Raw genomic sequence first — 25,768 nt, 5'->3', positions numbered from 1 at the left:
ACTCATCTTTTATCTCCCCAGCGAGCCCCTTTTGAAAAATTGTTTGTAGCTCAGAGTCCCCCCACCCGCTACTGGCTGCCAGAACCTGGAAAGTTAATGCGTATTGAGAGACAGAGTAGCCACTCTGACCACTCTAGCCACTCTGACCTTGACGTAAGTCCAGCAACTGGCCAACTGTTTCCTTGCCTCGCACCGGGTGATCAAAAATGCGTTTCATTTCTCCGGTAAACTGTTCATAATCGTTTAGCACTGCCGATCCTTGTTCAGTGATTGCCAAGGCCCAAGCGGCCGCTTGTCCTGATAACGGACTCATAATGAAGGCGATTTTTGACTGGGCAGTAGCATAAGTACCGGGTTGCTGGTTAAACACTAATCTACATTGTAGCAAAAACTGAGCACATGTGCCTAAGTCTCCAGAATACCTAGCAGGAATTGGAATAAATGGCTCTCTGGGAGAAGACGGCTGGGAGGCTGGAGGGGTTGCCGCTGATGGAGGGGGCGAGCAACCAGAGGAGCTGGATGACGGCAGTTGGTGACTCATGGCTGCCATCTGCTCGTTCAGCCGGTCCACACTGGTGGTGAGTTGCTGTAGGTGGTCCATCACTCGTTGCAGGGTTGATTGGTGTTGTCCAACAAGTGTTCCTTGTGCCGAAAGAGCACTCTTGAAGTGCTCTGACTCTGCTGGGTCCATTATGGCTGGAAGATTCTGTTATGAAGCCGTGAGGCAAAGCAAGGCCAGGACCCAGGATGCAGAGCGAGAGACAAAGTCCACAGTTTATTGTTCACAAAAGTATCAACAGAAAATCACCTTGCTCAGGGAAAACGTTCTAGAAAACAAAGTAGCAACAAAAAACACCTTGTTCAGGGACGAGAAAACACTAAAGCGCAAAGTAGCAACATAAAACACTAGGGACCAAAGTAGCAACAGAAAGTCGTCTTAATAGACCGGTAGAAAGAGAAACAAAAAGCCACTACAAGCCGGAGAACAGGAACTAGACTACCCAAGGGTGTGGCAGGAGGAGACAAGCAAACGTAGCAGGTATGGCAAGGGAATCTTCCGGCACAGAACCAAAGGAGGGGCTGGTTAAATAAGTGGTTGGCTCATCAGGCTGATGAGTCCCAGGTGTGGGAGCAGGCCTCTGCCTGCGATGTTGGCGCCACCTCCTGCCACACTCCGGAACTGCAGTGAGAGACAACAGAACCATGACAGTGACCTTTATATTGTGATAATATCGTATCATGATATTTGGATATCGTTACATCCCTAGTTTCCAGGTGTACGTAATTATCGTATTTGTACGCTAATTTGTCCCTCTGTACAATGTACGATCAATAATCCTAAAAAATGGCAAATGTATGATAATTTGACCATTTTATATTATTGCCGGCGAAACTGAAACTGCCAGTTTTTTCGTACCCTGAACGTATCTCGTCTCACGTGACATAATACCAGCCAATCGCGCTTTGCTGAGCATGTGAAACGAGTGACATCCATGCATTGATTGGCTAAATGGTTAGGACCCGCCCCAGCAAACGCTCCCAGACAGGAAGTCGTGAAAGATTCAAACCACCAAAACAACGTAAATGAGAGGCAAAAGCAGAAGCGAGAGGGAGAAACAGAAGGAAACTGAATGCCATTGCAGAGTAGAGTGAGGAGGGACGAGAGGCAAGAATCTTATAGAAAAGAACGGGAAAGTCATGCCCAATTCGTCGGTTGCGGAAACCAGTTGCGGACGCAGACGGTAAGGCCTTTTGCCGTTGTTGCAACACTGAGCTGTTGGCTGAATTAACGGTTTTAAAAAGCCACAGCAAATTAAAAAGGCACACTAAAAAAACTAAAAAAAAAAAAATTGTCGCCTCGAGGTCTCACGATGAGCTCATCAGTTCCAACCAGTCATTTTTGTGTCAAGGCAAGTCATCTTTATTTATAGAGCACTTTCAAACAGCCTTAGCTGTCACAAAGAACTTTACAGACACACAACAAAACAAGAGCTGCGAGCAGCTATAAAGGGCCCTCGCAGCCTGGGCCACATTGGAAGCATTATTTCTTTGAAAATGGCAGATTAAACCTTTATACGACCATATTTATACACTAATTTATATCTTATACCTTATATTATATTTTATACCTGTATATGGTATTAGGGCCACGTACAAATATTTATATATATATATATATTTTAAATATATATCGAGTCCAGGCTCCAGCCTTCCTGGGTTGTTCTCCCTGTGCCCGCGTGGGTCTTCTCCACGAATTGTCCCTAGGTGTGCTTGTGAGCGTGGATGGTTGTTCGTCTCTGTGTGCCCTGCGATTGGCTGGCGACCAGTCCAGAAAATGGATGGATGGATGGATATATATACATATATATATATATATATATATATATATAGTGTTGTTCCGATACCATTTTTTGGCCCCCGATACCAATTCCAGCTTTGCAGTATCGGCCGATACCGATACCATACCGATACTGAAGATTTTTTTTCCTCAACATGAAAAAGCTGTCCTGGTTCAGAGCATTCAAGGGCCAATAGGATCGGCATGCAGTGAGCATGTCACATATCAGTGAATGTCGTGCACGAGCAAGACACAAGATGCTGCATCCCACATCCTATATCAGCGTACCTCTGCTGATACCAGTATTGGTATCAGAACAACACTATATATATATATATATATATATATATATATATATATATATATATATATATATATATATATATATAGTGTTGCCGATCGGAGTTGTGGCCGTAAGGTTGGTGCCTGTCGCGGCGGCACTCCTCGAACCCGTTGGTGTACACCAGCTGTAAGGGATGCCGTCAAGGTCAAGAAGGATTCCTATTGGGCCTTTTTGGCCCTTGGGACTCCGGAGGCATCTGACAGGTACCGGCTGGCCAAGCTGAACGCGGCTTCGGCGGTTGCTGAGACAAAAACTCGGACATGGGAGGAGTTCGGTGAGGCCATGGAAAACGACTTCCGGATGGCTTCGAGGAAATTCTGGTCCACCATCCGGCGTCTCAGAAGAGTAAAGCAGTGCACCATTAGCACTGTGTATAGTGGCGATGGGGTGCTGCTGACCTCGACTCGGGACGTCGTGAATCGGTGGGGGGAATACTTCGAAGACCTCCTCAATTCCACCGACACGTCTTCCTTTGAGGAAGCAGAGTCTGGGGACTCCACCCTTTTCCAACTGAGGTGGGCTCTCCTATCTCTGGGGTCGAAATCACTGGTGGTTGGAAAGCTCCTCGGTGGCAGAGGTAAATGAGATCCGCCCAGAGTTCCTAAAGACTCTGGATTTGTGGGGCTGTCATGGTTCACACGCCTCTACAACATTGCATGGACATCGGGGACAGTGCCTCTGGATTGGCCGACCGGGTTGGTGGTCCCCCTTTTTAAGAAGGGGGGCCGGAGGGTGTGCTCCAACTATAGAGGGATCACACTCCTCAGCCTCCCTAGTAAGGTCTATTCGGGGGTGCTGGAGAGGAGGGTCCGTCGGGAAATCGAATCTCGGATTCAGGAGGAGCAGTGTGGTTTTCGTCCTGGCCGTGGAACAGTGGACCAGCTCTACACCCTCAGCCGCACTGAGGGTGCGTGGGAGTTCGCTCAACCAGTCCACATGTGTTTTGTGGATTTGGAGAAGCCGTTCGACATGTCCCTCGGGTTGTCCTGTGGGGCGTGCTTCGGGAGTACGGGGTACCGGGCCCCCTGATACGGGCTGTTCGGTACGACCGTTGCCAGAGTCTGGTCCGGCAGTAAGTCGAATTAGTTTCCGGTGAGGGTTGGACTCCGCCAAGGTTGCCTTTTGTCACTGATTCTGTTCATAACTTTTATGGACAGAATTTCTAGGCGCAGCCGAGGCGTTGAGGGGTTCCGGTTTGGTGGCCTCAGTATTGCATCTCTGCTTTTTGCAGATGATGTGGTGCTGTTGGCTTCATCAGGACGGGATCTCCAACTCTCACTGGAGCGGTTCGCAGCCGAGTGTCAAGCGGTTGGGATGAAGATCAGCACCTCCAAATCCGAGACCATGGTCCTCAGTTGGAAAAGGGTGGAGTGCCGTCTTCGGGTCGGGGATGAGATCCTGCCCCAAGTGGAGGAGTTCAAGTATCTTGGGGTCTTGTTCACGAGTGAGGGTAGGATGGAGCGGGAGATCGACAGGCGGATCGGTGCAGCGTCTGCAGTGATGCGGACGCTGTATCGGTCCGTTGTGTTGAAGAAGGAGCTGAGTCGAAAGGCGAAGCTCGCGATTTACCGGTCGATCTACGTTCCGACCCTCACCTATGGTCACGAGCTGTGGGTCGTGACCGAAAGGACAAGATCCCGGATACAAGCGGCCGAAATGAGTTTCCTCCACAGGGTGTCTGGGCTCTCCCTTAGAGATAGGGTGAGAAGCTCGGTCATCCGGGAGGGGCTCAGAGTCAAGCCGCTGCTCCTCCGCATTGAGAGGAGCCAGCTGAGGTGGCTCGGGCATCTGGTTCGGATGCCTCCTGGACGCCTCCCTGGCGAGGTTTTCCGGGCATGTCCCACCGGCGGGAGACCCCGGGGACGACCCAGGACACGCTGGAGAGACTATGTCTCTCGGCTGGCCTGGGAACGCCTTGGGATCCTCTGGGCTTCCCTGCTAAAGCTGCTGCCCCCGCGACCCAACCCCGGATAAGCAGTAGATGATGGATGGATGGATGGAGGGTGCTACTCAAAAATTGGCCTGTAGAATCATTTAAGTTAATTAGTTTACATGTAGTTAGGTGGCACTTTGAAAAATATATTAATTAGTAGTTACAACTTACGAGTGGAGTATTTCGGTAGATGTATAAAACAGCAATTTAAAAGACTGATAGTTACTAATTTGGTCTGCAACATGTTAGAACATTACAGATCGGCGTATTTACAAAATAAAAGCATATTTTCGCAAATGTACAAGTTACAACACATTTTGATCACATTAAATTAAACAAGATAGTCAAACCGTTAATGGAGTAACAAAATAATTGTAAATTAATTTGACAATTAACTAATCATTGAGTAATTAATCGGTGCACCGCTACACCGAATCGAACCGAATCGAATAGTAATCCTACTGAATCGAACATCGAATCGTAATCCTACTGAATCGAACCGAACTGAATCGTTTCATTTTAAAATCGAACCGTCCTTGTATCGAATCGAACCCCATGTATGGAGATGCGTATCGAACCGTCTTGATTGGAGAGATTTACACCCTTAATATGTATATATATATATATATATATATATATATATATATATATATATATATATATATATATTTATTTTTATTTTTTTAGAGGCCGCGGCTGTTTGTGTTGGCAGAAAGGGAAACGCATATGTCACGCTACACAAGTCACTGTTTGCAAAATGTCTACGGAGGAAGCACTCCTTAAAATGTACTTTTTGGTCGGGTTTTCAAACAAGGAGATATGAATTGCTTTAGCAGAGATTAACAACATCATAGTTGCCAGTTTATAAAGTGGCAAATTTGCCACTTTTTTCTCGTCATATTATTATTAAGTTCATAAACTATATGCCACTTTATAGACTGGCAAATTTGCCAGTTTATAAAGTATCATATCCATCATGGGTGGATGTTTGATGTTGAGACAGCAGAAGTCAAAGATGAATACCTCGACGTAATCATTGAAATTCAGCAGAGCCAGTTTCAACAACACTCTCAACGTTTTGGTGTCAACTAATGGAAAAGTAGTGTCTGGTTATTGCCAAGAAAGCCCTGGAGTTTTTTTTTTTTATACCATTTGTTTCAACATATCTTTTCAAGCAATCCTTTTTGAGGATGCTGGACATAAAAACAAAGAAAAGGAACAGACTTTGCTGTGAAAATGACATGAGAGTAGCACGCATATCACAACTGGTTTCTCAAAGGCAAAGCAAAAGTCACACTGATTTGCAGGTATGTAATTTGTTGTGAGTTCATTATGGAGTTACAATCATGCCAAAACCCCGTAAACACAAAAAACGTGATCTAGGTACACAAAACCTGATCTACGTACACAAAACCCGATCTACGTACACAAATCCTGATCTACGTACACAAATCCTGATCTACGTACACAAATCCTGAGATACGTACACAAAACGTGTGATCTACGTACACAAAACGTGTGAACTACGTACATAAAACCTGATCTACGTACACACATCCTGATCTACGTACACAAAACCTGATCTACGTGCACAAATCCTGATCTATGTACACAAAACCTGATCTATGTACACAAAACCTGATCTACGTACACAAATCCTGATCTACCTACACAAAACCTGATCTACGTGCTCAAAACCTCATCTACGTACACAAATCCTGATCTACATACACAAAACCTGAGCTACGTACACATATCCTGATCTACGTACACAAAACCTGATCTATGTACGCAAAACCTGATCTACGTACACAAATGCTGATCTACGTACACAAAACTTCATCTACGTACACAAAACCTGATCTACGGACACAAATCTTGATCTACGTACACAAAACGTGTGATCTACGTACACAAAACCTGATCTACGTACACAAAGAAGTATATCTTCAATTACAACAAGAACAAAATGTTTTGCGTACGTAAAAAGCAATTCTACAATTACGTATGCAAGTCACGTGACTTTTGGCAGTGATATTCTGCCGAGTAGTTTTACGTGCCGAAAACCCATGATCCACACGCGCAAAGCGAGTAAACTTTACAGCAGGGGGCGCCACTGAATCAGCGCCGTATTGAGGGAGCGTTTGGCCAACTCGTTGAAGAACTACTATGCTGTGATTGGTCAACTGCTGGTCACATGACATATGGACGCCTTGTCGTTACCATGGTGCTGGTGCAATTGGCGCTTCTATTGTTGTTATCGCTTACATATTGCAATTATGCCGTGTTACTCAACATGGCGTTGTTCACAATTACAACCAGGCAGTGGCGTTATGATGCAGGGTTAGATTTAGGGTTAAATAAAGTAAGTAAAATACCACGATTTGATGTAGGTGGGACTGAACACTGCATCTTTCTACCTCGTCAAATGAGTGGACTGCCCTGTTCTTTTTTTTTTAAGACTTTAGATTAATGAAGTGTTTGTGATTGTGAACGCCATAAATGCCTAATGCAATACACTACGTAATCGCAGCAGCATGGTAACAAGGCGTCCATATGTCATGTGACCAGCAGTTGACCAAACACAGCGTAGTCGTTTTTCGAGTTAGCCAAACTCTCAATACGGCGCTGATTCAACAGCGCCAGCTGCTGTAAAGTTTACTGGCTTTGCGCATGTGGATCTCGAGTTTTCGGCACGTAGAACTGCTCGGCAGAATATCGCTGCCAAAAGTTACGTGACTTATATCAGTAGGTGTAGAATTGCTTTTTACGAACGCAAAACATTTTTTGTTCTTTGTGTATGTGGAGCAAGTTTTATGTACGTAGATCAGGTTTTGTGTACGTAGAACACAGGTTTTGTGTACGTAGAACACAGGTTTTGTGTACGTAGAACACAGGTTTTGTGTACGTAGACCACACGTTTTGTGTACGTAGATCACACGTTTTGTGTACGTAGATCACACGTTTTGTGTACGTAGAACACAGGTTTTGTGTACGTAGAACACACGTTTTGTGTACGTAGAACACACGTTTTGTGTACGTAGAACAGGTTTTGTTTACGTAGAACAGGTTTTGTTTACGTAGATCAGGTTTTGTGTTCGTAGAACACACGTTTTGTGTACGTAGAACACACGTTTTTGGTGAAGCTGCCTCCAAAAAGAGAACTGCCCCAAGGGAAAGGGAAAGGGGGAGGAGGTAAAGGGAGATCGCCCAGCTTGTGCAAAGACGCAGACAACTCCGCAAGAACTGGAGGAAAGCAACCCAGCCAGAGAGAGTAGGTCTGAAAGTTCTGTGGGAGGGGTCAGACAAAGGCTATCTAGGCTCCGCAGAGCTGAACGCATCCGAAAGCATAGTCAATGGAAGCAGAAAGAGAGAGCCAGTTTCTTCAAGGATCCCTTTAAGCATGCCAGACAACTGCTGGAGGAGAAGAAATCCGGGAAGTTCGAGACTACCAGGGAGCAAATGGAACAGCATGTCAAAAGGCAGTACAGTGATCTGTTGAGAAATGTCCCATTAGGTACACCAGGGTACGTGTCTCAGCCTGCGCCACCGACGACTGAGTTCAACATCATGCCCCCTAAGCTCAGCGAGGCCAGACAAGCTGCGAAGAAAGCAAGATCCTCATCAGCACAGGCCCCAATGGAATGCCCTACAAGCTTTATAAGAACTGCCCCAAGGTAATAGAGTTGCTCTGGTACCTAATGAGAACTGCCTGGAAAAAGCAACTCATCCCATCAGAGTGGCAAAGGGCCGTAGCGGTCTTCATTCCAAACGAAGAGAACTCCAAAGAAATCGGCCAGTTCAGGCGATGGCCCTGCTGAATGTAGAAGGAAAAATCTTCTTCTCAGTGCTGACCAGAAGGATGACCTCCTACCTGCTAGATAATCATTACATCGACACCAATTGCCAGAAAGCAGGAGTCCCAGGTTTCCCAGGCTGTGTAGAGATGATCTGGGACCAGATCCAGAAGGCCAAGCGGGAGAAGACTGACCTGCATGTCATCTGGCTTGACCTCGCCAATGCGTACGGATCGGTCCCACACCAGCTGGTCAGAAATGACAACACCATCTTTGTCGTCGGGGGAGAAAAAATCCCCCTTTTGTCTGAGCAACCCATCAAAAGCCTGGGGAGGCAGTACACTGCAGAGCTGTCTGACAAACAGATGGGGAGGACCATCATGAAACAGCTCACGGACGGCCTGTCAAGAATCGACCAGAGCCAACTCCCTGGGAAGTACAAAGTCTGGTGCTACCAGTTCGTACTCTATAGGAGGGTGATGTGGCCCTTGAAAATGAGCGAGATCCCCTCATCCGCCGTGAGTAAGATGGATGGAAAAGCCAACTCATTCATCAGAAAGTGGCTGGGACTGCCACGGTTCCTCTCTGAGACGGGCCTCTTTGGGAGGAACGCACTGCAGTTGCCTCTGCAGTCCATCAGTTTGGGCTACATGCAAAAGAAGTCCAGGCTGGTTCTCGAGCTAAGAGAGTCCACTGATCAGTCAGTAAGGAACGCCAACGCCAAGGTTCCTACTGGCCGAAAGTGGAACGCCCAGTCTGAGGTTGACCAAGCTGTCAGTAGGCTGCATCACCAAGAGATCCTGGGCAGAGTCCAGGCAGGAAGAGCAGGCCTAGGGCGATGGGGATGGGGAGAAGCACCACGGTTCTGGTCCAAGGCAAACCGCAAAAGCAGATGGTAGTGGCGGAGGTGGCAAGGATGGAGGAGGAGCGCTACAAGATCAAGGCCGTGTCACAGGGCCAACAAGGAAGCTGGACAACATGGGAGGGAGTTGTCAACTGGAACATCAGTTGGTCCAACCTGTGGAAGATCCCACAGGCAAGGATCAGCTTCCTCATTCGAACTTATGACATGCTTCCCTGCCCTCGTAACCTTCACCAATGGTTCGGCAACGAGGAATACTGCTCACTCTGCAGCGCTCCCAACGCAAGCCTCCAGCACATCTTGTTGGGCTGCAAGACTGCACTCTCTCAGGGGTGCTATAGATGGCGCCATGACCAGGTCCTGAGGAAACTAGCTGAGGTGCTGAAGGGGTGTCGACAGGGCTGCAAAGAATCACCATCGGCAGAAAACCTTACCAGCTTTGTCACAGAAGGGGGGCAAAGGTACACCAGGCCAAGAAACATCACAAGGCCCTTTTCCCCTGGCCATGAGTGGGACATGAGGGTTGACCTCAACAGGCAGCTCCGGTTCCCCACAGAGATCACCACTACGTCTCTCCGCCCTGACATTTTAGTGTGGTCCACCGAGGCAAAAGTGGTTCACCTCATCGAGCTGACTGTACCAGCAGAGGGGGAGATCGAGGCTGCATTTGAGCACAAGAAGGCCAAGTACTTGGAGCTGGATGCTGAGTGCCGGGAAGTAGGCTGGAAGACCACCATCTCCCCAGTAGAAGTTGGCTGCCGAGGCTATGTGGGGCTGTCTGCCACATGCCTCTTGAGGGACGCAGGAATGACTGGAGGGAAGCTCCAAAAGGCAATAAAAGATCTGGCAGAGGAGGCAGAGAAAGGGAAAGGCAGCTTTTGGCTCTAGCTGAGGAGGAAGGACAGGAGCTGTGGAAAGAGCTAACCCCGACAACAGCTGCAGGGTGTGACAGGGAGACGTCCCTGTCACTGCTCCGCCACCAGGAGACGTTCCAGGATTAAAGGGGCGAAACGTCGATGACTGGTGGTTCCTGGCTGATGACCCTGCAGCTGACCCATGGGCACCAGAGGAGGTGCGACAGGCAGCAATGCCAAGCAGGAAATAACATCAACCTGTACATTAACCTGTGTACGTAGAACACACGTTTTGTGTATGTAGATCAGGTTTTGTGTACGTAGATCAGGTTTTGTGTACGTCGAACACAGGTTTTGTGTCCGGAGATCACACGTTTTGTGTACGTAGATCAGGTTTTGTGTACGTAGAACACAGGTTTTGTGTACGTAGATCACACGTTTTGTGTACGCAGAACAAGTTTTGTGTACGTAGATCAGGTTTTGTGTACGTAGAACAGGTTTTGTTTACGTAGATCAGGTTTTGTGTACGTAGAACACACGTTTTATGTACGTAGATCAGGTTTTGTGTATGTAGATCACGTTTTTTGTGTTTACGGGGTTTTGGCATGATTCTAACTCCATAGTTCATGCACTATGTTTGTTTTGTTCTGCACGGTTCATTTTGTGCACCAGTAGAAAAACTTTATGTCTTGAATTTGAAAAAAAAAATCATTTTATTTTTACACTAAAGTAGGGTTCGTGAATGTGCATATGAAACTGGTGGGGTTCGGTAGCTCCAACAAGGTTAAGAACCACTGGGTTGGCGTTGTGTCGGTCACGGCCGATTCGTTCTTTAGAACAAATCTTTTCAGTGAACGTGAGTGAACGGGTCACTTCTTGAAGTGATTCGTTCTCTTCCCAGTTCATTTGAGAGCAGCCACGCTCATGCCATCAGTCTTGGCGAACGACCAATCAGAAGCTAGCGTCAGATGTGGGCGGAATTTTACTACACATGCAACCTCACTATTGGTGTTCACGAACGAGTCACTGAGGTAGCTTCCCGTTCGCGAAGACGTGAATGGATCAGTGAGTGAACGAGTCAGTGGGTGGGTGTTGCCATTTCCGGTGCAGGAACGATTCGGTAAATGAGTGTGTTGCCATTTCCGGTTCACGAACGGATCAGTAAGTGAATGAGTCAGTGGGTGAACGTGTTGCCATTTCCGGTTCAGGAACGATTCAGTGAATGAGTGTGTTGCCCTTTCCGGTTCACGAACGGATCAGTAAGTGAACAAGTCAGTGGGTGGACGTGTTGCCATTTCCGGTTCAGAGTCAATCATGCTTCAGTAGGGTACGGAAGAAATGGCCCTAGTGTGAGTGCACCCTTAAAGTGCTCAGTGCAAATTGCAGAGTAGACATAATGAAAAATGTGTTAGTTAAAATTACTTCTGTTTGTAGGATTGCAGGAAGGGATCATTTTTTCTGCACCATTCTTCATGCCTTTTGTGATTTTATACTACTGCTTCATTTTTTTTTAGGTCAGAGTGGTATGGGCTTCTATCATGGCAAACACACCTTTGACCGGTTGAGCCACCAGAGGGCATGTCTACTCCGTTCACTTGGCATGGAAAGTATCAACCTATCTCGGTACCCACCTCAGGACCGCCAGCGTGCAAGAAGAGCACGGTTGGCCCTCATGTCACCCTTAATTGACTTCTCCAAGAAGACTCATATCTGGGCCATCAGTATGACCGTCATTGCATTTGGGCTACTCATCACTTTGCTCATCATTTTGCTCATTGGTGCAGGCTTGAATTGTACCTGCTGGTATTGGAGAGGTTTTTTTAATTAGACCAGGCAAAGGACTGCCTTATCGATTATGTTTGCCATCTTGAGCTTATAAAAACATCCAAAATAAGCCAATTGAAAACAAAAGGTGGATTAATCTTTGATCAGGGGTGTCAAACTCATGTTAGCTCAGGGGCCGCATGAAGGAAAATATATAACCAAGTGGGCCGCATTGGTAAAATAACGGTAGATAACTTTTTTTTTTCTTTTTCTTTTTTAGAGCTCAGAATTGTTCATTCGGTAGTCTTACCGACTCAACGTCTTATCATCATTGCTCTATCTTTTTTTTTTTTACGTGTATGTGTGCGTTTGTGTGCGTGCGTTGGGATGTGTGTGTGCGTGTGTGTGCAAATACGTATACATTTATACTCATTAATTAACCTAAAACCTCATAAAAATCCCATTACCCTTCACCATAACCAGATACTTCAGAGTCTCGCCAGAGTCGTGAGGTTCAAACGGTCAGGAGACCAGAGAAAAGGTCAGAAAAGATAAAAAGAAAAGAAAGATAAATCAAAGGGAAATACCACGAGGCCCACCCACCCCGAACCGCGCCGCCGGGCACGGAGCAGCGGACCGCGCCGGGACAGCACCGCCCCGGACACCAGGGAAAGCACCCCAACACGGCACCCCACAGGGGGCCCAGGGAGCGGCCAAGACGCAACCGCCACCGAGCAGACAACGGGGGAGCTGTGCCACCCCCGCCCGGCCACGGGGGACAAGAAAATTTACTAACTACGGTATATAACTTAAAAACAATTGCCGTCATTTATGTGCAGATTTTCGTGTACCGGCCTTAAATTACGGAGCTCAACTGTAATCGTGTTGTTCCGAAAAATAACTCAAATGCAAATCGAACGCGGCAACACATTTCCAGTATATATTCCGGCCGTGTTAAATCCACCTGTTTTGCATATATATTGTTCCCAGAATGCATTGTGTGGCGGCAGTAAATGACGTTAAAAGGACGCTAATCCTTACTAGTAATTTGATTTTGTTCGTATTTAACACTTTTGTCGATCTATGATTAAAAATAAAATAATAATAATTAAAGAAAAACGTAATTTTAAGTTGTGTGTAAAATGACATCCAGGACGATTCCCCGTACAAGTTGCATTGCTCATCTGAGGACTGCTTTTGAAATTACAAATTAATATGTTTTGATTGTGGCCGGCTGATTAATTAGTCCGACATTACAATTTTTATTTACATTTTTTTTGCTATACAAAATCATCTCGTGGGCCAGATTAACCCCTTTTGTGGGCCTGATCCGGCCCATAGGCCGTATGCTTGACACCACTGTCTTTGATGTACTGTAAAAGGCCTTTTTCAACGAAACCGGAGCATTACTAAAAAAAAAGTTGACGCTCTGCAGGCGACAGTTTCAATAAATATATTAAGATTGATTTCCATTGAGAGAAAATGTAGGGTATATAAAGTAAACTGATTTACAATGACAAACTAATTAAATAATTAAATAAATATAAGTTTGTGTATTAAAACAGCTTGGGTAACTACAAGTTTGTGTATTAAAACATCTTGGGTAACTGTTTTTAAAAATAAAGCACTTGTGTTTTGCTTTGAATATTTCTTTATTTTTTTTACAAGAATTTGAACGATTCTAAGGCTGATTCCAATCGACAGGATTGTTATCAGGCTTGTTGATAAGTTGATCATATACCAGCTGTGTTGGAGAAGGGAAAACCAAACCAAAAACTGCAGGAACTCCAGCCCTCGAGGACCAAGTTGGCTCATCACTGGCCTAGAGAGTCCTCTCCTTTGGATGAGGAAAATGCAGCGCTGCATGTCGTGTTTTCAGGTACGAAATAAGTCAGTCAAGACAGCCGCCAGAACGATTGTTCACAACATGCACTCATAACAATGTAAGGAGCGCCAACTTCAAAATAAAAGCACAACCAATAACGACACGACAATCATTTTTCGGTTTAAAAGACATCTAAAAGACGTCTAACCTAAAAACCGTCTACAAATGGTCTAAAAGTGAAAGTTTTTTAAACGTCCAGACGTGTATTAGACGTCTAAGCTTTGACGTCTTGACCAAAGAAGGTCTAAATGGTCTAAAAAAAAAAGTTTTTTAGACGTCTAAGCTGAGACGTCTAATTCACGTCTCGGCTAAAAAACCTACAATCACTAAACCATCCATCCATCCATCTATTTTCTTGACCACTTATTCCTCACAAGGGTCGCGGGGGGTGCTGGCGCCTATCTCAGCTGACTCTGGGCAGTATGCGGGGGACACCCTGGACTGGTTGCCAGCCAATCGCAGGGCAATCACTTAACCTAAAAATGAAAGTTTTTTTTAGATGTCTAAGCTTAGACGTCTAATAGACTTCAACGCCTAGACCAGGGGTGTCAAACTCATGTTAGGGCCGCATGGAGGAAAATATGTTACCAAGTGGGCGCATCGGGAGAATAACGGTATCCATCCATCCATCTTCTACCGCTTATCCGAGGTCGGGTCGCGGGGGCAGCAGCTTTAGGAGGGAAACCCAGATTTCCCTCTCCCCAGCCACTTCAACCAGCTCCACCGGTGGGATCCCAAGGCGTTCCCAGGCCAGCCGAGAGACACAGTCCCTCCAGTGTGTCCTGGGTCGTTCCCGGGGCCTCCCGCCGGTGGGACATGCCCTGAGACACCTCCCCAGAGAGGCGTCCAGGAGGCATCCGAACCAGATGCCCGAGCCACCTCAGCTGGCTCCTCTCAACGTGGAGGAGCAGCGGCTCTACTCTGAGTCTCTCCCGGAAGACCGAGCTTCTCACCCTATCTCTAAGGGAGAGCCCAGACACCCTGCGGAGGAAACTCATTTCGGCCACTTGTATCCGGGATCTTGTTCTTTCGGTCACGACCCACAGCTCGTGACCATAGGTGAGGGTTGGAACGTAGACCGACCGGTAAATCGAGAGCTTTGCCTTTTGGCTCAGCTCTTTCTTCACCACGGCGGACCGATATAGACTCCGCATAACTGCAGACGCTGCACCGATCCACCTGTTGCTCCATCCTAACCTCACTCGTGAACAAGACCCCAAGATACTTGATACTTGATCCTCCACTTGGGGCAGGATCTCATCCCCGACCCGGAGAGGACACGCCACCCTTTTCCGACTGAGGACCATGGTCTCGGATTTGGAGGTGCTGATCTTCATCCCAACCGCTTCACACTCGGCTGCGAACCGCTCCAGTGAGAGTTGGAGATCCCGGCTTGATGAAGCCAACAGCACCACATCATCTGCAAAAAGCAGAGATGCAATGCTGAGCCAACCAAACTGAACCCCTCAACGCCTCGACTGCGCCAACAAATTCTGTCCGTAAAAATTCTGAACAGAATCGGCGACAAAGGGCAGCCTTGGCGGAGTCCAACCCTCACTGAAAACGAATCCGACTTACTGCCGGCAATGCGGCAACGGTCGTACAGGGACCGAACAGCCCGTATCAGGGGGCCCGGTACGCCATACTCCCGAAGCACCCCCCACAGGACTCCCCAAGGGACACGGTCGAACGCCTTCTCCAAATCCACAAAACACATGTGGACAGGTTGAGCGAACTCCCATGCATCCTCGAGGATCCTGCTGAGGGTGTGGAGCTGGTCCACTGTTCTACGGCCAGGACGAAAACCACACTGCTCCTCCTGAATCCGAGATTCGACTTCTCGACGGACCCTCCTCTCCACTACCCCTGAATAGACCTTACCAGGGAGGCTGAGAAGTGTGATCCCTCTGTAGTTGGAACACAACCTCCCTTCTTAAAAAGGGGGACCACCACCCCGGTCTGTCAATCCAGAGGCACTGTCCCCGATGTCCACGCGATGTTGTAGAGGCGTGTCAACCACGACAGCCCCACAACATCCAGAGTCTTTAGGAACTCCGGGCGGATCTCATCCACTCCCGGGGCCCTGCCACCGAGGAGCTTTCCAACCACCTCAGTGACTTCGACCCCAGAAATAGGAGAGCCCACCTCAGAGTCCCCAGACTCTGCTTCCTCAAAGGAAGACGTGTCGGTGGAATTGAGGAGGTCTTCGAAGTATTCCCGCCACCGATTCACGACGTCCCGAGTCGAGGTCAGCAGCACCCCATCTCCACTATACACCGTGTTAATGGTGCACTGCTTTCCTCTCCTGAGACGCCGGATGATGGACCAGAATTTCCTCGAAGCCGTCCGGAAGTCGTTTTCCATGGCCTCACCGAACTCCTCCCATGTCCGAGTTTTTGCCTCAGCAACCGCCGAAGCCGCGTTCCGCTTGGTCAGCCGGTACCTGTCAGCTGCCTCCGGAGTCCCACAGGCCAAAAAGGCCCGATAGGACTCCTTCTTCAGCTTGACGGCATCCCTTACCGCTGGTGTCCACCAGCGGGTTCGAGGATTGCTGCCGCGACAGGCACCTACCACCTTACGGCCACAGCTCCGATCGGCCACCTCAACAATGGAACAAAACATGCGGCCGCAAATCCGATGACACGACTACAAAGTTGATCATCGGCGGCCTAGGGTGTCCTGATGCCAAGTGCACATATGCACACCCTTATGTTTGAACATGGTGTTCGTTATGGAGAGTCCGTGACGAGCACAGAAGTCCAATCACAGAACACCGCTCGGGTTCCGATCGGGGGGGCCGTTCCTCCGAATCACGTCCCTCCAGGTCTCACTGTCATTGCCCACGTGAGCGTTGAAGTCCCCCAGCAGGACGAGGGAGTCCCCAGGGGGAGCACTCTCCGGTACACCCTCCAAGGACTCCAAAAAGGGTGGGTACTCTGAACTGCTGTTTGGTGCATATGCACAAACAACAGTCAGGACCCGTCCCCCCACCCGAAGGCGGAGGGAGGCTACCCTCTCGTCTACCGGGGTGAACCCCAACGTACAGGCGGTGAGCCGGGGGGCAATAAGTATGCCCACACCTGCTCTGCGCCTCTCACCATGGGCAACTCCAGAGTGGAATAGAGTCCAACCCCTCTCGAGATGACTGGTACCAGAGCCCAAGCCGTGTGTGGAGGCAAGTCCGACTTTGTCTAGTCCGAACTTCTCGGCCTCACACACCAGCTCGGGCTCCTTACCTGCCAGAGAGGTGACATTCCATGTCTCAAGAGCCAGCTTCTGTAGCTGGGGGTCGGTCCGCCAAGGTCCCCTCCCTTGGCTGCCACCCAGCCTACTCTGCACCCGACCCCTTTGGCCCCTACCACCAGTGGTGAGCCCGTGGGAAGGGGGACCCACGTTGCCTCTTCGGGCTGTGCCCGGCCAGGCCCCATGGGTGCAGGCCCGGCAACCAGGCGCTCGCCAACGATCCCCGCCTCCAGGCCTGGCTCCAGAGGGGGGCCCCGGTGACCCACGTCCCGGCAAGGGAAACGTACTTCCAATAATTTTAATCATCATAATAAGGGGTCTTGTGAGCCGTGCTTAGTCTGGCCCCTCACCTAGGACCTGTTTGCCATGGGTGACCCTGCCAGGGGCATAAAGCCCCAGACAACATAGCTCCTAGGATCATTGGCACACGCAAACTCCTCCACCACGTTAAGGTGCCGGCTCACGGAAGGGAGAATAATGGTATATAACTTAAAAATGATTGCCGTCATTTATACGCAGGTTTTTGTTATTTGTGGGCCAGCCCTAAATTATGGAGCTCAACTGTCAACACATTGTTCCGAAAAATAACACTGACGCAAATAATGGAACGCAGCAACATTTTGCCTGTATAAGTTCCGGACGTGTTAAATCTACCTGTTTTGCATATATATTGTTCACAGAATGCATTGCGTGGCGCAGTTAACTCATTCACTCCCATCACATTTTTCACAGTTTTACTGGATTTTGACTGATTTTGCAAGGCCCACAGAATATTGTGTCCTATTGGTATCAAATCATGGAAACTACCAAAACAAGAGATGAGAGTCTCTTCTTTCATCAGGAAAAAAAAAACTATATTTCTATCTGTTTCCATTTTGCAGCACTTGGCATTAGAATCTAGCAAAGTTTCATCATTATTCACAAATCTGTTTAAAGGTCCCCTCATATGAAATGTTCACTTTTGGTCATAAATATGCCTTACCATAGCCTGACTAAATCCCCAAAGCTGTGAGATAAACGACCCATGTTTCCCTTTCCTATGGCCGTTTGTATCACATTTGCTCAAGCAGCACTCTCAAATGGGCTGTTTCAGCAGGTCGGTCTTACACGTCACTAACCCTACCTTTTTCGGTTTTACACATCACTCGCTCAGCGCGAACTCCACCCTCACAATTTTCAACCCCTCCCCCCGCCGGAGATTTCCAACCCACGAACAAACAGCAGCAGCAGCAGCAGCAGGACAGCATGGCAGCAAAACAACCCTATTACATAGGAACTGCTCTGAACCAGACTGTACAGAGGACAACAAACACCTTTTTCTTCTGCCACAGAAAGGCTTGTGGTTCGACTTTATGCATGAAATATGCCCAAGCAACTCCCAAAACGTGTTAGTTCCTGCGAGTGGGGTGGCCGATTTCGTGGACCCGTTTCTCCGGCATGGAGGGTCGTGGAGGTACAGGCAGCAACACCGTTGAAAGCAGAGGTCGACCCGGTTCCGGGGATCTGTTTATTTTCCCCGTAGGACTTATGGTTCGACCGGTACAGGGGTGTCAATCCATCTCCCAAGAGTCTGGTGGCCGATTTCGCGGCCCTGTATCTCCGGCCTGGAGGGCCGTGGATGGCCGGTACCAATGCTGGTGCAAAGCCGAGGTCGACCCGGTTCCGGGGATATGTTCACTTTTCCCGTAGAACTTATGGTTAAACCGGTACGGGGTGTCAGTCCCAGTAGCTGTACCTATAAAATGTGCATCGTGAGCAGGGTTAGCAGCCCTGACAGTCAGTGGCAAACATTTTACTGACAACTGCTTCAGGAATTTGGGATAATACAAACGTGGATTAGCAGAACATCTTTCACTTGCGATCGATACCAACTATTGAAACTAAAGAATGCAAAAGCATTCCCAGGATTCCTTCAGGTGAAGACGTGAAGACTCCATTTGTAAACAGGAGCACACGGAAAAGATGAGACTTGGTCACGCTCAACTTATTTTGTAGTCAAAAACACATGAAAGTCTGGTGAGCCTTGGCCACGCCCACAAAAAATCCGCTCGTTTGATGCTAGGCTAACAGTAGACCTTAGAGAGCTAATAGCTGCCTTTTTAGTCCGTCGCGATCAAAAATGCGGATGAGCTTTTTTTTTTTTTCCTTCCAGATGTTAAAAAACATACGCGAGCGTGCGCGCATATACACAGACTCAATAACAGACTTATATTGGAATAAGATGTATGAATAAAAGAATGAAAAAGAATGACGACGGCTCGACTCTTTCTTTTTTTAAAAAAAGAAAAAAAAATATGTAGGAGGGGCTTTTCGATACAGACATTTTTGTAAGAGTGAATTTGGCGTGAACATATTCATACCTTGAGGTCTGGGGAGAGACGGGCGAACCATGATTATGGAAACGTTTGTGACATTACAAGTGAGACATTCTTTAAAACCAAGAATTGGACCGCAGCAGCTCTTTTTACGGAGATTTCAACGCCCTACAAACAAAAGTACAAATGATTATTAGCTTGAGTGAAAGTTGGAGAAAATGGGCCAGAGTGAGGGGTAGTGTGCAACTTGCTGTGGGGTGCGTGAATGAGGGGGGCGGGGTTTCAATTGACACGAGGAAGGGAGAGAGGAGGAGGGGTGAATGGGGTTTCAGATGGCAGGAGGAAGACAAGAGTGAGAGATGAGTTGTTGCAAAAAATAATTGTGTATTAAACGTTGTCACGAGGGTTTGTATTGTTAAACAATGTTTGATATCAATGAAACGATGGATGATGATGATATAGGAGTGTTAATCGATTTCTATTCCATTAAATAGGTAGAAAGTAACTTATTAAAAAAAAAAAAAAAGTATACCCCCTAAAATAATTTACGACCGCATGTCTATACCGCCTCTTTTAGGATGTTTTTTTCGAGGCAGTTCCAACCCTTAGACAGATAGGCATTTACAGACCCCTAAAGATTCATCTCTGATTGCAGGATGGCTGAAGGTAACTTCTAATTTTTATAAAATATTAGGATGGAGATCTGGGGAATTATAATAAATTGTAAATATATTTTATAGAAACTTTAGTAACCGCCGATATAGTTTATAGACTGTATGAGTTTTATATATATATTTTTTATAGAATCTAATATATAACGCTGTCTTCTAAAACTATTTTAGTTATTGAAGAGGGTGATATCTATAGCCCTGACGATCTTGGTGAGAGTCATCTTCTCTTCTCTTTTATATATATATAATGTCCATATTTTAATATAGTTTTTTTTTTTATTTTTTTTTTAGACGATATGTTACGAAGGGATACGGAGGCCATTTACGAAAAGACCATTAAATCGATACACTATATGAATACAGTAGACCACTAGAGGGGGCTACTTCAAGGATTGGTTCTCGTTTGAACCGTATAAACGCATACGAGGAAGAGCCAAGCACATGTGACAATACCAAGACGATTCCGGATGAAGCTCAAGCCTCTATAAGTGACCCCCGCGTGAATCTACCCGAAAATCAACGAGAAAAGACACACGGCGCGACGGCCGGGGGTGAGCGAGGTCCAGAACGACAGATTTCTGCTATCGAAGATATTTCCGATGCGGAAGTTCATCAAACAGTACCATCCCTGACCGCCGGACAAGCTAGGATAAGCGTTATCCGACGTAATACATCGTGCGGTAAGTTAATATTATATAAGATTTAACTTTATGTATAGTTAAGAAAAGTTTATAATATATTTTTATAATCTTTAAACTAATACTAGAATACGTGGCGGGGTATAGAACTACATCTCCCAAGTGGTATAGGGTTGCGAGATGGCGGAAGACTGCATCTCCCAAAAGGCTTTGCATTGATAGAGCGGGCGGGGGTGTGTTTTTTTTTTTTTTTTAAATGTAGCGTTAAGTGAAACTAGAGTATCTTAAACGTTTGTTTTTAAATTATATTATAACGATAGTATATTTTATGTCTGTGAGTTTTTTTGTTTTTTTTTAAAGTCTTTTATATTCAGATCACGAACCGAGGAGGGGGAGGAGGAGGAGGAGAAGATCCCGATCTTCGGATAGCAGTACCGAACGCGAAAGGAGACCCCACCCCCCATTTAACAACGCTAATATTAATGGGATATTTTATAGATTTTGAAATTAAAGTCTTTTTAAAAAAAATAAATAAATAAATGTGTATATATGTAGGTAGAGATTCGACACGGAGGTGGGGGCGGAGAAGGAGGTCTAGATCTTCAGACCGCGGTATTGAACGTGGAAGGAAAGGAGACCCTCCCCTTCGGTCATCAACGGTAATATTAATAGGATATTTTATAGATTTTGAAATTAAAGTCTTTTAAAAAAAAAATAAAAAATGTGTCTATATAGGTAGAAGCAGAAGGAGGTCTAGATCTTCAGACAACGGCACCGAACGGGGAAGACAACGCCGCCGTGCGGACGACAGTGACGCTAGCAGCGGGGTGACAAGGAGACGGCGGAGATTCAGCCCAGCATTCTACGAACGTGCGAACGACAGCGACATCTACCGAGGGGTGTCAAGGAGACGTCGGAGATTCAGCCCTGCATTCTACGGTGACAACGGACGCGTAAGGAGACGGGGTATCTACGAGGCTAAGACGATGAAACTTAAACGCATTATATGTGATCTTCTTGAATATGTGTAATATACTGTTTTAAACCCCCTCAAATATTAAACCTTTTTTTTTTTTTTTTTAAATGGAAGACTATAATATCGGATCGCAACATCGTGAGGGGAATTTAAATGATAATATAAGGGGTGAGATGGATCATTTTCAAAATTTTTCCGACCCTCTAGAATCTATGCTATCCCTCCTCGATCGTCCTATTTTAAACCCTAATGATAATCTGATGCCTCAAACGCTAAACCTAGGGGATGAATTAGCATTATCGCCGCCCCCATTTACACAAAATAGTATACAAACGATACTATGTAATGATAATGAAATTGTTAAACGAGTAACCGATCATTTGATGCTTCAAACATTAAACCTAGGGGATGAATTAGCATTATCCCCGCCCCCATTTACACAAAATAGTATACAAACGATACTATGTAACGATAATGAAAATATTGAACGAGTAACCGATCATTTGATGCTTCAAACGTTAAACCTAGGGGATGAATTAGCATTATCGCCGCCCCCATTTACACAAAATAGTACACAAACGATACTATGTAATGATAATGAAAATATTGAACGAGTAACAATACCTCCTCATGAAATGCTACAAATTTATGATGAAACGACATCAAATAGTCACGTTTTACCATCTGTATCACAATATCCGGTAGGCAATATCGTTCAAGAGGGGGGTGGGGGTATTGTCAGAAGAAGAAGACCCTTATTTAATAATATAGAATTTCGTAGACGTAGACCTACCCCCGACGGACCCCGTGATTTTGCAGATTTCTATTTAAATATTGATGATAATTTGAACGAGATAATCAACGAGGTTCTTAGGTCTACCGCAGAAGGGGACGTCATTCAGACGGAGCTTATAAGTGATAATAGAAATATAAATTGTCTTTTACAACGTACAAATAATCCAGATATTGTTGTAAATGAGGTTCATAATTTACTAGAAAAATTCGTACAATCTAACGGCGAAAACCTAACGAATAATAATATAGAAATTATATTTCAAATTGTATCCAATATGCGTGGCGGGTCTAAACGAAAACTGCTACAATCTACAAACGCTGAAATTCTAAGAAAAAAGAAGAAACACATGTACGTAACGTTCAATAAAGATAACAAGGTGTGTTTTGCTTTGGCGATAGCATACTTATTGGATGAAACATTAACGACGAATCAAGCAAATCAAAGGGCTGTCTTTTTACACGAAAGCGTCGGTCTACGATGTGAAACGGCCGTTAGTCTATCGGACGTACATAAATTCGAATCATTTATTAAACGCAAGATTGTAGTCTTGTATAGAAATGATAGCTGTAAACCATTGTCTTTTTTTGAAACTCAATATCCGAAATCAGAGGATGCTTTGTTTGTGATTTTGTTGGGGGAGCATTTTTACGGAATAAAACGAATCGAAGGTTTTATCGGAAATGCATATTTCTGCAGACAGTGCTACAAAGGGCACGAAAACTGGAATACTCATAACTGCGCGGGGCATTGTAATATATGTCTTAATTCATTATGTAAACAACAGATAATAGAGAAGATAATAGATAAAACTTATCTATTGCCAAGATTGCAATAAAACTTGTTTAAATAACGACTGTTATGTTAAACATAAAAAGCCGAAGGAAACGGGTAAGAGTAATTGCGACACGTACAAAAAATGTCTTAAATGCGGATTTTCTATATACCATAAATTAAACGATAATTCCTCAAAACATGTTTGTCCTCCAACCCGCTGCGTGGTGTGTGAGGAGATCCTGTCGGATAATGACGAGGCGATAGTCGATCCTCATGAATGCTTTATGCCGACTTTAAAACAGGTCCCCGCGTGTAAAATAATAATCTACTATGATTTTGAAACTTACATAGATCAGGATGGAAACCATAAAGCATACCTAGTCTGTACAAAATCGGGAGTTTTCGAAAAACATTGGAAAGGGACAGATTGCGTTGAACGATTTATTGACTATTTTAGAAACCCGCGTTTTAAGATCGCGACCTTTATCACTCATAATGCTAGAGCCTTTGATTCATACATCTTAATCAACAAAATGATCGAGTTGGGTATTACCCCCGAAATTATTATGCAAGGTAGCAAAATTATCTGTTTTACAGATGCACATTACAAACTGCGATATATCGATTCAATAGCTTTTCTCAGTATGGCCCTTAATAAAATGCCTACTTCTATGGGGTTTGAGGATCAAATGAAGGGGTACTTCCCCCACTCATTTAGTTCCCTAAAGCATTTAGATTATGTAGGCGATTATCCAGACCCAAAAATTATGGCATAGAGCGCATGACAACCCCCCAAAGATCAGAATTTTTAAAATGGTACGAGAAAGCGTCTAAAGGCGTCTTTAATTTCGCGGAGGAATCTTTAATGTACTGCAAAAACGATGTAAACATTTTAGAGATGGGCTGTGAGCGATTTAGGGAGGAGTTTTTAAATAGTACAGGTGTAGACCCTTTTAACGCTATAACAATCGCGTCGGCGTGTATGAAGGTTTTCAGAACTAAATTTCTACTTCCTAAAACTCTAGCGATTAGTCCGTCAGATCATTATAATCAACGGGTTAAGACATTCTCGCGCGACTCGATCCAATATCTAATGTGGATAATGCATAGTCACAATATAGACATAAGACACACTTTAAACGGAGGCGAAGTTAAGATCGGGCAATATTATGTCGATGGTTATGCAAATATAAACGGTATTTGAATACCTCGGATGTTTTTATCACGGATGTAATGAATGTTTTGACCCTGCCAAGATCTGTCCGATGACTAAGAAACCTTTCGCAGAAAAATTAGAAGCGTGCGAAAAGAAAATGCGCAATCTGATTTACAAACACGACGTACATCTTACTGTTATGCGCGAACACGTATGGAAGGAAATGAAGCGTTCTGATCCTGAGATAAGAGAGTTCTTGCGTAATTCAAAATTCCCTGAACCTCTTGTAGCACGCGACGGGCTTTTTGGGGGGAGAACAAACGCCTTTGTTTTGCGTTATACAGCGGCGGCTAACGAGCGCGTTTTGTACGTGGATGTTACTTCTTTGTATCCTTTTGTCAATAGCACCTGTTCATACCCTCTGGGTCATCCTCGCATTATTTATAAAGATTTTGGAGATCCGAGGCAATACTTTGGTTTTATCAAAGCCACAGTCAAACCACCGAGAGGGCTGTACTTTCCGGTACTGCCCTATAAATCTACTAAAGGTAAATTGATGTTTACACTGTGTCGCACCTGCGCAGAAATAAACAATCAAAAAAGCGAATGTAAGCATAACGATGAGCAAAGAGCGCTGTCGGGCGTGTGGGTGAGTTTCGAATTTATTAAAGCGCTCGATTTAGGGTACACAGTGTCACAAATTGACGAAGTATGGCATTTTGATAAGACGAGTAATGACATTTTTAAACGATATATGGACACTTTTCTCAAGGGAAAACAAGAGGCTTCCGGCTTTACCTCTCACGTCATCGGTGAAGAGGATAAACAACAGTATATCGCCGACTATCACAAAAATCAAGGTATTCAACTCGAAGCTGTTAAAATAGCATTTAATCCGGCAAAAAGACAGGTGTCTAAATTATGTATGAACTCTCTCTGGGGCAAATGCGCACAGCGTGATAATTTAGATAAAACAGAAATTGTTAATAATTCTGATCGTTTTTTCAATCTATTATTTTCGGGGATGTACGAAGTTAAGTTTTTCCATTTCCTCAATGACCGAGTCTCACTGATACAGTACAATTACAACCAAAACTGTCAAATACCTTCTGCCAAGTCAGCTAATATTTTTGTAGCATGCATGACCACCGCTTACGCGCGCATGTTAATGTACGCGTATCTGGAAAAGCTACAAACTAGAGTGTTATATACAGATACAGACAGTCTAATCTATTCGGTAAAAGAGGGTGAGTACGTGCTTCCTACAGGCGATTTACTCGGACAATTGACGGATGAACTTTGTGGCGATAGTATCCAAGAATTTGTCTCAACAGGACCAAAGAGCTACGCGTACAGAACCAGGGATAGCGGGAAAACTGTAATGAAGGTAAAAGGTATCACCCAAAACGTCGACGCGTGTCAA

The 25,768-nt window shown here is 45.6% G+C and overlaps 1 protein-coding gene across 3 annotated transcripts in view; it reads left to right on the top strand.

Annotated features, from left to right (window-relative positions):
- The window catches only part of LOC144033721 (aldehyde dehydrogenase, dimeric NADP-preferring-like), a 134,787-nt gene that overhangs the window by 77,253 nt on the left and 31,766 nt on the right, over window positions 1–25,768 (top strand). For 2 of the 3 annotated variants that reach the window (XM_077542029.1, XM_077542027.1), the window contains exon 9: window positions 11,642–19,562. The exons of the other annotated variant lie outside the window; for it this stretch is intronic. In XM_077542029.1, coding sequence (XP_077398155.1) covers window positions 11,642–11,955 — 314 coding nt within the window. In that variant the 3' untranslated portion in view covers window positions 11,956–19,562. Of the gene's footprint in view, window positions 1–11,641; window positions 19,563–25,768 lie in introns of those variants that run through there. 3 annotated transcript variants of the gene reach the window in all.

This window comes from Festucalex cinctus, chromosome 13, assembly GCF_051991245.1.
Source record: "Festucalex cinctus isolate MCC-2025b chromosome 13, RoL_Fcin_1.0, whole genome shotgun sequence".
Taxonomy (NCBI): Eukaryota; Metazoa; Chordata; class Actinopteri; order Syngnathiformes; family Syngnathidae; genus Festucalex; species Festucalex cinctus.
Note: the sequence above shows the minus strand (reverse complement) of the source record. Positions and strands in the feature narration are given on the sequence as shown.